The sequence below is a fragment of the Epinephelus fuscoguttatus genome, linkage group LG17, assembly GCF_011397635.1.
Source record: "Epinephelus fuscoguttatus linkage group LG17, E.fuscoguttatus.final_Chr_v1".
NCBI classification, from domain to species: Eukaryota; Metazoa; Chordata; class Actinopteri; order Perciformes; family Serranidae; genus Epinephelus; species Epinephelus fuscoguttatus.
This window is the reverse complement of record NC_064768.1, coordinates 15,178,266-15,191,687: the sequence shown is the minus strand read 5'-3', so window position 1 is coordinate 15,191,687 and position 13,422 is coordinate 15,178,266. Positions and strand designations below refer to the sequence as shown.

General features: G+C 39.8%; 1 protein-coding gene across 3 annotated transcripts in view; it reads right to left on the bottom strand.

Annotated features, from left to right (window-relative positions):
- Positions 1 to 13,422, bottom strand: part of myo1g (myosin IG) — a 65,032-nt gene that overhangs the window by 46,662 nt on the left and 4,948 nt on the right. Inside the window, exons 1-11 of one of the 3 annotated variants that reach the window (XM_049603228.1) lie at positions 12,284 to 12,329; positions 11,335 to 11,428; positions 10,918 to 11,083; positions 8,808 to 8,861; positions 8,580 to 8,675; positions 8,285 to 8,401; positions 7,917 to 8,123; positions 7,530 to 7,675; positions 7,311 to 7,425; positions 5,945 to 6,115; positions 4,618 to 4,688 (exon numbers count right to left, since the gene is read on the bottom strand). In XM_049603228.1, the coding sequence (XP_049459185.1) occupies positions 4,618 to 4,688; positions 5,945 to 6,115; positions 7,311 to 7,425; positions 7,530 to 7,675; positions 7,917 to 8,123; positions 8,285 to 8,401; positions 8,580 to 8,675; positions 8,808 to 8,861; positions 10,918 to 11,083; positions 11,335 to 11,387 (1,196 nt within the window). In that variant the 5' untranslated portion in view covers positions 11,388 to 11,428; positions 12,284 to 12,329. Of the gene's footprint in view, positions 1 to 4,617; positions 4,689 to 5,944; positions 6,116 to 7,310; positions 7,426 to 7,529; positions 7,676 to 7,916; positions 8,124 to 8,284; positions 8,402 to 8,579; positions 8,676 to 8,807; positions 8,862 to 10,917; positions 11,084 to 11,334; positions 11,429 to 12,080; positions 12,238 to 12,283; positions 12,330 to 13,422 lie in introns of those variants that run through there. The other 2 variants (XM_049603227.1, XM_049603226.1) reach the window with 2 other exon arrangements.

Here is a 13,422-nt window from a genome sequence, read left to right as displayed (position 1 = left end):
ATCTGTCACAATAACTACTTTTGTTGGATGGTGACAGCAAAATGTGTCACCATGATTTCTTTTCTGTTCATTTGGCTTAGGCAATGTGAAAAAACGCTTAGGCGCTTGTATCCAAGTCTTATACTGGCAGGAAAAAACCTGCTGTTTATTCTGGCATCATGTTGGCTAAAATGTTGGGGGCATTCTTATGTAAACAAACAGGCATGTAAACACAAGTGCAATATCGTATAATATACGATATATACGATATATATTGCTGATATTAATAAGTTGATAACGTAATTATTGCAATAGGAATTTAAATATAGTGAAGTAAAAAGTACAATATTTGCAGTGAGGTAAAAGTAAAATATTCCTGTCTGAAATGTAATGTGTAGAGGTATAGGGTAGCATGAAATGGAAATACTCAAGTACCTCAAAACTATACTTAAACAGCGCTTGAGTAAATGCACGTCCACCACAGTAGTTCACACGCCACACACACACACATTACTTTTACATATTTCCTCTGCATTCCTCTTCAGCAAACACACACACACAAACAAAACCACAGGCGCACAGCATGACACATGTCATCTGCATGGCCCTGTCTGCGATTGTGTCCTCGGCTGTCACATCTGGAGGCAAAGAAGTGGAGGCTAGCTACGACAGATGTGTCCCCTTGGCTCATGGGCGGCGAAACCACCTGACCAAATCCTGGGAAGCTCGCCGGAGAGAGACAGAGTGTGAAAGGAGAAGGGAGAGCAGTCAGGACAACACAATAACAAGCCACAGCGCTCATTTACAAGGACAGGACAGGACAGGACAGGACAGTCCTGGGAGAGGACGGACAAGAGAGGACATGCCGAGATAAAGGCAGGGGATCTCCAGAGACAGGAGGATGATTTAAAAGAGAGTGTATTAAAGTATGAAGGTCAAGGATGGTGCAAGGAGAGGGCTGCATTACACAAGGTTAGACAGAGCTCACACTGAGAGAGCCAGGCGACAAAGATGTGAGATTTCTTGCAATATAAAGTTGCGCACTATGGGAATATGATACATCTCATGGCTGCTCAAAGTGCTGCATGTGCAGGCTGAAATACTGCAGGGAATTAAAATGTGGATGGCAAAGAGAGTCAGGTGAGGGTTGCAGTGCAGAGGGAGGAGAAAAAAGAAGAAACAGGAAAGAGAAGGAGGAGGAGGAGGAGGGAGCAAAGTAGGTCAAAGCTTGTGATAGTGGTGGTGTGGTGAGGGTGGAGGCGGGAGGGGGTGGGGGCAGTGGGTGGCAAGGATGAGGGTATATTTAGCCAGAGAAGACTCAGATGTGGTGGGATGGGACAGGGACGATGGGTGGGGGGGTCACTGCCACCAGGAAGCAATATATGAGGGGTGACAGCTCAGCTGGAGCGACCCCGACATGAGGCAGGGTGACATGGACATGCAGTGACAGGGACAGCCATCTGTCATCACCACTGCAGGTCTGTCATCCATGTTCTTATCCAGCCTGTCTTGTTAACGCTGACAGGAAAGTCCATTTACTCAAATACAGTAAATATATGTCTTTCTGTATAACATTAAATATTCATCACGAAACCAAAAAGTAGTTTTGCATACAGATTTAACATGTAGAACACATGAAGAGCTTTTAAAATATGACGCATTGTGAAAAATCAAATTACCGAACCGTTTACATTTAGAGTTGAAACAGTTTGATAATCATCACAAAATAACCTGGAACTCTTTACTGATTATTACTTTGAGGGAATACTTCACCCTCCAAATGACCGCTTGTATATCGAATTTGTCAAGGACAGTGTTTTTCTCACATGCCTCCTCAGTGATGGAAGAATCCAAAAACTAAGAAAAGTCCTGATGAATTATGGTCATAGGGGTCTGTTTGTGACAATAGCAAACTATATTAAAACATCAGTTCACAGACTCTCACACAACTGAATGGGGAACTGAACTAAAAGTGAAACAGGAGCTGCTGGTCCACAGCTGCCTCAATCAGTGTATTAGTTTGTCTTATTTAATGACTCTGGTACTTGAACGGGTTAGTTTGGCTTCAGCAAAGTCACACAATAACACAAACAAACCAACTTATCGAGGCATGTGGACCAGCAACTCCCATTTTTGGCAAGGTAAAATCACTGTTTTTGCAGAGATAAGTCCCCCTTTTAGTTCAGTTCCCTGTTCAAAAGGGCTGTTTGGGAGTTGCTGAGCATACGCCTAAATAAATGGGACTAGGATTATACTGCAGGACCTCTGTGAGAGTTTGTAAAAGGAAATTTTGATATTGTTTTGCTGTCGGTAAACATGGACCCTTCTAACTTTAATTCACCAAGAACTGTATCTGTTTTTTGGATTCTTCGTTCATTATGTGAGAAAAAAGCTTTCTTTGCAAATTGAAATACCAGGTGAGTAATTTATATACAAACGGTCATTTGGGGTCGAGGTATTCCTTTAAGTCATTTTTTATGCAAAACCAAAAAAGCATTTCATAGTTTCACCTTATCAAATGTTAAGATTTTCTGAATAATTTGAGGGGTTTTGATGGTGTCACTTTGGGTAATTGTAATGAGCATTTCCCACTATTTTCTGAGTTTATACAAGCTGGAAAATTAATGGACTGAGCAAGAAGCGGACTAATCCACAATGAAAATATTCATTAGTTACAGTCCTCTGAGGAACAGTTTCAAATTAGCATCAGCTGATAAATAGATGATGTTGTTATTTTTAAGTTGTGTTGTTGGAAAACAAAAATCCAAAGTCTTCAAAATGTCTCATGCATATTGACATAGAATAACATTTAGTCAAAGGGTATGCAGAACAAAACCCAATGGTTACAAAACGTCATAATGTTAACACCCACACAACCTGAAACTGGATCTGAATCCTACTAAATATTGACAAGGGAGGGGCATTTAGGAAGAGAAAACACACTGTCCATGAGAGCTGTGTTGAGCTTCAGAGAGGGATGAAATTACTCTGTGTTTCAATGTGTGTTCGACATCGTTTTAGCCTGGATTTCCCCGAGTCAAAGACCCATGATAAACCCTACTCCAGTTCTCCTTGATTACTGCTGCTGCTACATCTCGTGGAGCCAAAATTGTCTCTTCAGCTGGCTCCATCCCTTCCTGCCCTCCTCCTCCTCCTCCTCCTTCTTTCGTGTTCCCTTGACATATTAATGTCCTTCCCCTCTCGAGATTGAGGGCAGTACACGTGAGCAGCGGGGATCTTCTGAAACCAAAGCCATGACGGGTGACTTGCTGGCCAGGGGCCTCATCTGGCCAATGTGTAAATTCAGTGGGCACGTTAAGGAAGTGGAGCAGTGATGGGAAGGGAAACAGAACAAACTGTCTGATCTCTAGTCTGTGAATCTTAAACCAAACGACCACTAACAAATACAAAAATGACTGTACTTTCAGAATAAGATAAGAGCTAAAAATCTCTAATGTGCAAATATTCCTTTTATAACATTACCTTTGATTAAAGATGTAATCATACTATAAATTATATTCTAATGGCTCTGAACATTTTGTGTTTGAATCTGGTCCAGGACCTTTTTGCAAGTCACCAACCCTTCCCTACTTGTCTCTACTGTGATTTTCTCAAAAACATCTTTATAAATTAGGACTAAAAGAGGAGGGATGGTTTAAAACAAGTGACAAATACATACGTTCATGCTGTTATTGTTAAGAGCAGCACCTTATCTCTTATGTGAACTCTGACAACAACATGACAATTTACATTTTAATTAGGTAAATATCTATCTATATCTATCTATGACTTAAAGGGTAACTTCCATGTTTCAACCTGGCCCCTACTTTACACATGCTTTGTGTCTAAGTGATTCATGGGAACAATTAAAACATGGAAAAATAAGGTGCTGGTAGAAAGAAAATGAAGTTATCCTTTAACATGTGTGACACCTGTCGGAAAATAATACAACCTAGGGAATCTAGGCATCACCAGCCATCAGATAAAGGTAAAACAGACAACTAAGTATCATATACTGAATTTTAAAATGATAATATGATCTGTGAAGTCAACACAGATGAGAGCATCTCCTCTCCCTGCCTCCCTGTCACATGTGTTGTTCATGCCTATGGTTGTGTCTGTGCGCCTGGCTGTGCAGGTTAGTAAATGTACTTTATGTATGTGAGTGAGGAGTCCTCATGTGTTATCATGTGAGTGGATTGTACAGCACATATGTAGCTGTCAATTCACATGTGTTATGTGGATAACATCCTGCACTTGTTGGAATGGATGGCCAACATTCAATAACTACAATTTCCATTTCTATATGTAACAATCTCTTAGTGTACGGTGCATGTAGATCTTCTGTCCTGTAAATTTAACACTATATTTGTGTTGGATATTTGCAACCTCTGGGAATATATCATAAGATCACAGTTCAGACACAAATCAATGGTTTTCACACCATTAACAACACCACTGGAATGCCTCTATGAATTCACCCACTGCTGCCGGTGTCATAAACTGACCTCTCTTAATAGGATTATTTGGCTTACACTTCTGAACTCTGCACTACACCCTGTCAATTTTTCAGCCACAGACCGGCCGCGGGGGACCGGAGCAGATGACTGCGACAAAGTAAATGTGTGAGCGACTCACGTGACGTCTCCCGCATAGTGGCGAATACGGAAGTGTTTCTTGAAGTCCATGGTTTTGTCCGTGGGGGTGAGCTGGAAATGAGGAGGAGAAGCTGTGAGTGCAGAGCCAACCGTATGAAATATTAAATACAATATATTACAAACATTTACAGTGTGCAGATGTCGGGTTTAAGAGGAGGCCCCTGTTGTTTGAAGAGCAAATGATGATGAGTCTGAAGGCAAAACACTGGAGAAACTGTGCTCTCTACTGAATGCAGCACAAAACTGCACCTGTGTTTAAGGACTTTTTAAAATCAGTGTAGAGCGACTCTGTGTTCATGCTTCCTAATTTTAAGACAGCAAAACATTTGAGAACAAATGAAAATATTATATATTTTTAACATCCTCATAGATTTTTGTTCTATCTGTCCTGATCATCACATTACCCCTAAAAAATTACTTTACATTTTAGCTGTTAGAGAAGCTGTATGCAACATTCTTAACATTAATATAGCAGCACACAAATATTTTAGATATACAGGAGTAATGGTGTTCTGATGAAGTCATGCTCCCTCTGTGTGTGATATACTCTGAGCTTCTCTGTTCTTTGTTGTGGCAGACGGCCCAGCCAAGTCTGCATGTTAGTGCTAGTGAGTTCCTGTGTGTCCCAGTGGCTAGCTAATCATCACTACTCTGTACTGCGCATATGGTGGTTACTGCTGATAATACTGCGTCCTACAAAGTGAAGCCAAAACATCTTGATTGCCCCCTGGTGGCTGGCTGCAGTACAGGCCATAAAACCCATCCCCTCCCTCACGCAGAAGAGACATGGCCAAACTAAAAACTCAAAGTACACATCAAATAACATTTTCTGAAAGATGATTTCTGTCATTTTAGGTAGTTCTTGTCATGCTGATGTGTGTCTATGTGTTTGTTTTTCTGTTACTAGTTAACAAATTATTTGATGTTAAAATGGGGGACTGATTTATTCTACCTGCCCACAATTACAAGCGCAAAACATCTCATCCTTTAGATTCCAAACAATAAACTCTTTCACTTTCGCATTTCTACCCTACAAGAGAAAATATGAATGCTGCAACTTTAGCTGGACAATATGATTTCCTCATTTGTGTTTTTTTAGAAACTGAGAAGGATATGTCAAAACATACCATCACTTCCTACCTACCAAATGAAGTTATAACCACATTTTCAAAGATCCCCTTTTACAGATCATTGCAGTTTCATGTTGAGTAGCAGATCTCTGCCTAATAATGTGGATAGGTCCTCTGATTATCTGTATGAGAAGGAGAGATTAAGGCTGACAGATGATGTTTCTGATCTGTTCTCACCTTGCGGGAGGTATAGTGGGGGTGCTGGGCCAGTTTGGTGTCCATGCTCTCCAGGCAAACCGTGTCGGTGACTTTGCCTACAGTGAGGCAAGCTTCGTCCAAAATGGAGATGATGCCTTTGTGAGGCTGCTCCACAAGGTCCACAATGATCTGGTTGTTGAAGTAATCAATCTGTGTAAAAGCAATATGATTCAGTTCAGTGTGAAAAAATACTGTGATTTTTATCAATCATGTGAATGCATGTACGGCATGTGTGGTTTTGTTCAAGTGCATGCTTCTGCATTTACAAACGTGTGTGTGTGTCACATCTGCACCAAATGTTTCTGCCACTTTCATAAACAAGTTTTTCATACTGGCAAACCCATTTTAAGATAAAACTACAATTACTGCCTTGTGGTTGTATGCCTCCGCCAACCAGTCAAGTTACAGTTTACATCCATGTCTGTCCAGACTCATATGTTTCCATGACAATAGACAACGCTTTAGGACGTTACTGCAAAGGAGCTACCAATTCTAAAGCACGGATGCTTCACACACATCTTCGACGTGACAGCACAGAAGATCCATATAATCATCACACTTTCAAGTTGGACACAAAAGATTAGTGTCACTAATTCAGTATCTGATCAAATGTCTCCCCTTCTGTTCCTGAGATATGACGTTGAGTAATGGCCATGAAAAGTGTTTTTGCAGAACATTATAATGTCCCGGTGACATTGACCTTTGACTTTTTGGATATACAATGACATCACTTCATCATTTGATTTTACGTTATCAGACATTTGTGTTAAATTTTGTCATAATTTGAGCATGAATTTCATGGCCAAAAGTCATGGCCAAAAATGTCTTTTGTGGGGTCACAGTGACAATGACCTTTGATCTATGACCACTAAAATCTAATCAGTCTATTCCTGAGTCCAAATGGGTGTTCCCTTGAAGTGTTCCTGAGATACATACTAAATTGGGATTGGCCATAGCTGTCGTCCACGCCAAGGGATTTTAAAATGTTATTTATCTCTATGGAAAGTGTTGTGTAGCAGTTTTTGTACAAAGTGGGACAGAGTGCAACTAAGACAAAATATAAACAGTAAAAATGATCAGTAAGGTGCGATAACCACATGTACACAATGCAAAACAATAATCCCTAAGTGTGTGAGGCCACTCAAAACACTTGAATAATGTTAGAGAAAATATACATTAATATTCACTACCCTGACCTCAAACTGACGTATAACTACAATGTACAAACATCAGTCTATGTCCTGCACAGCGACTGAACGTCAACTGCAAATGCAGAACAGCAGACCATAAAATGCTCTTCAAACATGACACCTCATGCTTGTGTGGTTGTGTGTGTGTTTCTCACATGTTGCCAGGTGATGCCCTCTCTCTGGTATTCGTCTTGCTCCTGTCTGAGGATCAGCTCGATGAACAGCTGCTGCAGCTTCTCATTGCAGTAGTTGATGCAGAACTGTTCGAAGCTGGCCGACAATAGGGGAACAAACACTTGGGCAACAGTATCAACAATGATCAATTCTTTTCCACTTAAATGAGGAGATATATTTCACAACAGAACAACACCAACCTGTTGTTGTCAAAGATCTCAAAGCCGTAGATGTCCAGCACACCGATGACTGTGTTCTTCCCATGAAGCAATGGGTTGTAGTCTTTAACTTCGATGACGTTGTTGATGCGGCTTACAATCCAGCCAAAAAGTCTCTCATATAGAGCCTACAGCAGAGAGAGTGTTTGTCTTTAACAGAGCCGGAGATTAAAACAATGTGAAAACTGTGAAAATTAGATTAAAGCAGAGCACGTCACAGTGGTGATGTTAACATAATTTTCTTATCCTAGGGAAGCCGTGAAACCATTAATCTGTAAACGGCATAAACCACATCCTGATAAGCTACTTTGTCAAAAGACATTGGGCTGTGTGATTTGTAAATGAACACAGGAAGCAAGTAAACAGCACCTTGGCGAAAGCATCCCGTCCGAAGCAAGCGTCCTGCTCCGTGTGTCCCTTCTCGATGACCTCGCCTCCCCCGGTGGCCACGGTGCGGTACAGCAGGCTCTTACTGACACTGTCCGCATCTGTGTCCGTCAGCTCAGAGATGTGGTTAACGGCTTCAAGTCCCACGATCTGAACGCTCTCACCATCACTCTCAAATTGCATGTTACCCTGAAAACAGACCAGAGGTATGATCTCATCAGTGTTGGTGATCTCATGAATCACAGATTACTCTACATGTAAAAACAAGTGGTGAAGAAAATACTTTTCATATTTTTACATTTATAATTTTTTTTAAATTTTTTCTATTTTTAACAATCCATTTAACTCACCAACAGAAGAATGGAGGCCAGGATCTGATAAATTGAATTAATTTCCTCTTTAGAGAAGCCAATCACATCCAGGGCACTCATCACTGCTTTGTGGCTTGAGCGGTCGTTGTTGGAGGTCTTAAGAAAAAAAGGATTTCGGATTATTATCATCAGTTCAGAGGGAACAGTCTGGATTTTTGCAATTCATGCCTCCGAAAAGTTTGCTATTTTGCAGTTTGTTTAATTTCATATCAACAGCTGTTTTTGTAGAATAGCTCATGTTGCCTGTAATAAAACTGAAAGGTGACAAACTCACGGTAGTTGCAGCTCCCTCTTTGGTATAGGTATAAAGAGCAGGATCGTTCTGTAGATGACATGACTCCAGCATCTCATCTGAGCCTCCACGCAGTAACTGTGTCAAATACACATCAAACATCAAGTTCAGACCAAGAGAGTTACTTGAAAGTGGGCAGCGCTGGGCAGTAAATTATTTCAGGGAGTAATATGGTGCATACATTTACTAGCAGCATGGATTAGAATTTACCTGGTAAAATGAGTGGAAGTTCCTCTCCCCGTCTTGCTGATGGACCACCCTGGACTTAAACAGGAAAACAGATTATGGTAGAGAACCAGACATTCATCCTCAGACACTTACACAATTATTCTGTGATGACCAATTTATTCCAGGAGGTCTTTTTTAAAGTCAAGTGCTGCTTGTTCTATCACTTCCTGCATTGTCCTTACTTTAGTTTTTCTCTAAATTACTCTTTAACAACCCCAAGAGGAAGGGTGTTACCTTTACTCAAACCTCTTTGGGTTACAACTTAAGGTAGAGCAAATTATTATAAAGCACATAGTTAAAGTTCTTGCTTTGATTCAAATATGTTGTAATACTCTACAAACACACAGCTGTGACCACATTACAATTTCAGTATCACTGTGCCAATTGTCATATGGGGCGCAAAGCTAAAGAGGGCAACCGCCAACTGAAGCCCAATTCTTTATCACCAGCCAGAGTGAGGACAGTAACAAGTTGTGCATTCAGTGAATGCACAAGAAAACCACATAGATGCCGTGAAAGAAACAAACATGAGGATTTATGTTTGAACAGCACGGAGAGGAAACCCACTGTGTCCTGTCACTTTGTTAGAGAAATACCTGTTGCTGCCACCCAATCCACCGGCCTTTTATCTCCATCCATACTGTTAATGCTAAAACTTTAGCTAGCATGCACATGTTTATTTGTAGCCTATTATACTCACTTTTCTCTTGCCATTGTGTCAATTGCTTGTGATTTTATTTTTGTTTCAGCATAACATTAGCTTGGTTACACACCAACAACACGTGTTTTACAGAGTGCTGCAGGAATTAGTCCTAAAACCCAGAGAATAAGTTAGTATTTTAGCACTTCTAGTTCCCTCAAGTCACTGGGGGTTTTTTTTAATGGGTTTTTGGTGAGAATACCCAGGATTAAGTCTGTGGTTAACACAAGCTTAAGAGACTTTCACGTTCACGATTCTACAACATAAAATATTTCAGTATATACCCAACCTATGAATTTTGAGGCTTTTACGTGTCTTACAAAGGCTGATTGCTAACAAGTAGCTAAATGATGCCAAACATGGCTTTACAGCCTCGTTGTGCTGGTGGGGTGGTTCATTTATAGCCTGACGTTAGTTTTTTACCCCTGGTGATTGCATTTATGCTTCAAAATTCTACTACTTTGTGAAGATTATCTTGCTGAACAAAATGCAAGTTTGTAGAAATCAGATGTGTAAGTTTTTGAGGGAACAAAAGACAAATAAGAAAGCTACAAAGGGAGTAAAGCAAGTTTTGTACTGCAAAAGAAAAAGTGAAAGTAACACTCTGAACTCAAAGAGCACATTAATGTGTCACAGATAGATTTTTCCCTGGATGGCTGCTGAACTTTGGTGACAAATTGTACATCTAAAAAAAGGTCGTTGCTCTTAAGAGATTGATGCCAAACCCTTAGAAATAGTGCTGATGTTGTTGACGGCTGAAAATGTATCTGATCTCCACTGTACTGTGGCTGCACTCAAAATGTCTAAAAGTAACACAATGCAGTAAAGGATGGATCACACATATATCTGAAGACATGAGAGAAATCCATGACTAAGCAACAAAATCACCGCCATGTGTTTTTCCAACAGTGTTTTAAGACAAACACTGACCAGTTGTGACATCACAGCAGCACCACTTTACTGCTGATGCAGAAGCAAGACAGCATAGGAACAGTGTGGTTATTCCCACCTTCTGAAAATGAATCATGGCACCATCATTCACACCAGCTCTGAGTGCCAGACGGATCTTTAACAGGGCGGATAAATACAGCAGCATCAAGTACCCCCAGGTGAGCCATTCATTAACGCGCGGCAGCAGCAGCACATTGGCTTCACAGATACATCTATTCATGGATGTTCCCTGACACCTTTTTGTCATCACCTCATGAAACATTCATGTTCAAGAGAGAAGACGTAATCTAAAAACTAAATGAGCAGAACTTTTCTTTCAGAGGTGGGCACATCATGTCCCAAAAGAGTGTATAACTAGTTCATTATTGTGTTCCATGGAGCCGTGAAGGTCTCCTGTCTGCACTCAAAGCTTCTCCATCATCCTGCCCAGCATGCCCTCACCTTCTCCAGCAAGTAGTTGTTGATGTGTCCTCCAGTGGGGTCCCCGTTGAAGTTGAAGTTGATGTCCATGTACTTGCCGAAGCGGCTGGAATTGTCGTTGCGATTTGTCTTGGCGTTCCCAAAGGCCTCAAGCACACAGTTGGATTTGAGCAGCACATTCTTCACACTGATTTATCATATTGTGGAAACCATTGATGGAGACGTGAGAAATGGCCACCAGGGAGGTGAAAATGGAGTTGTAGGGAAAAAAGACAGTGAGATGATTTATGTTACATCATGTTCTCATGATCCAATTATTTACTTGTATTGGATTTGAGGAAAAGAACCAATCTGGAGCCTTTCAGTCTACAGCACTGCCTTAATAAGTCCTCTTGCCGTGAATAAAGGTGCTGTAATGTCACCAAAAGCACCACTCACCTCTCAACCTCTGCCCGCTGGCTTGGGTTTGTGATTGCTGCAATGTACTGCATAATGTATTTACTAGCTTCTGTTTTTCCGGCCCCACTTTCACCTGAAACCCAAAACACACAAATTACACAACACAAATAAATTAGTATTACAGCATGAACTCTGATTACCTGAAAACACTAATCATATGACAGTGTTTTTGTTGACTATGCAATGCATAATAAATGAGGATGTGGACTTATTGTACTGTATGACTATAGTCTAAATGGAACAGTGCAATTACAAGTCACTGGTGTGATCTGACCAACAGACTGGACTCAAACATGTTCATTTAATGATTTTTATGAAAAAATATTTATTATTTGTCCCTAAATTTTATTCCTGACAGGATGAAACTTTATTTAGACCATCATGGAAACCAAAAATAAAAACAAAATCCAAATATTTAGTTAGCAAATGTTTACAGTGAGTATTAGGCTAATGATAAGGAGTTATTATCCAGAGAAACATAAAAAATATGTACATACAAATGAGCTAGCAATTAGGTGAATAAACATCACGTAAATATAAAGAAAACACATTTGACTCTTAGCTGTGATGTGCAATACTTAGCTAACATTAGCTAGCACAAGTTCAGTAACGCTGCTGGCCCAATAATCCAAGTTATAACCCCAGTAAAGTGTCAGAAAAAGCATACAGTATAAACAACAATTTTCTAAACATTCAGAGATTAACATGAACATCCAGACAGATACCTGTATGATAGGAGAGCACCTGGAGGGTATCACGCTAATATCTCCATCACAGGTTAATAAACTGAAATGGCTAACCATACTGTGGATAACAAAAACGCACCTACTCTGTAGCGGTGTTGTTCTGAGTGCTACACGTCAGTCAAGAGTAAAATATGTCGACAACTAACTTAGCTACCTTATTTTGTAAAGTTATAAACACTCACGCTTCCCTGAAGATGACTTCCTGATGCCATTTATCCTCAGCTAATGCTAGCTTTGAGATTAGCCTGATGCTAACTTATCATTGCTAATGTTGCTAAATCATGCTAAATGTTAGCATGTGTAGCTGTCAACAAATTACAGGCCTTAAAAGAAGACAGCTGAAACTAATGGACACCCAGAGATGAACCAGTTGTTTGTTTGATTGATTGATTGATTGATTGATTGATTGTAGTAAAATTTAGTAGTTTTTTAGTAGTAAATTTACAGTAAAATGATTGTCAATAATTTTGATAAGCCTATTGTTTAGCACTTTTCTAAACAAAGTTAGAAAGTAATAAAATAGTAAAGCAGTATTAATAAAATGTTTTTATTTTATTTAAAAAATATTTTTACTTGTTTGTGAGAACTGAATCAAAAGATATCTCATTCTTCAAGCGTCATATCCTTAGTCGTGGGGCTGTAAGAGTTTCAAGTAAGTTTTTAAGTGAAAATTTCTGAACCTTCAGCCTCTCAAATGTGAATATTAAATGTATTAATTTATCAATTTTTGTCTTCTGTAGCCTGGATATCTTTGAGTTTGAGAAAACAATACATTGTAAAGATGTCCGCTTGGTCTCAAGGCATTTTTCACTGTTATTTCACAGACCAAACCATTAATTTGACAAGTCAAGAAAATGGATTCATTGATAATAAAAGTTGACCTGGGCTGATGGTTGCTGAGCCAAGTCTGACAATGTAAAACAGAGTCCAGCAAGCTGAGATTCACAGCCGAAGTACAGAAAATGAACTCTTGATTTAACAACATAGCTTCTCATCTGGCGCCACGCACAGGCCAAACCTCAGTGTGAAACAGAAGTAAGGACCTAACAGTAGTAAAGATGTTGCTTGTGGCAGCATGGATTTGTAAAACTATTACTGTAGCTATAAATATTCAGTTTAATGAAACTATCAATTTGTTGTGCTGGCAATGAATGCATCAGATATAAACATAATGCTGCATTGAATCATTCCACAAACAAGAATTAAGAATGTATTGTCTGTGATCAGGTTTGAAGTTAAAGTGCGAGAAGTCTATATTTAAAACTGTGCAACAGCCTCACACACAGCACAGAGTTCATCTTTGCAGGACTGCAGCTCATTG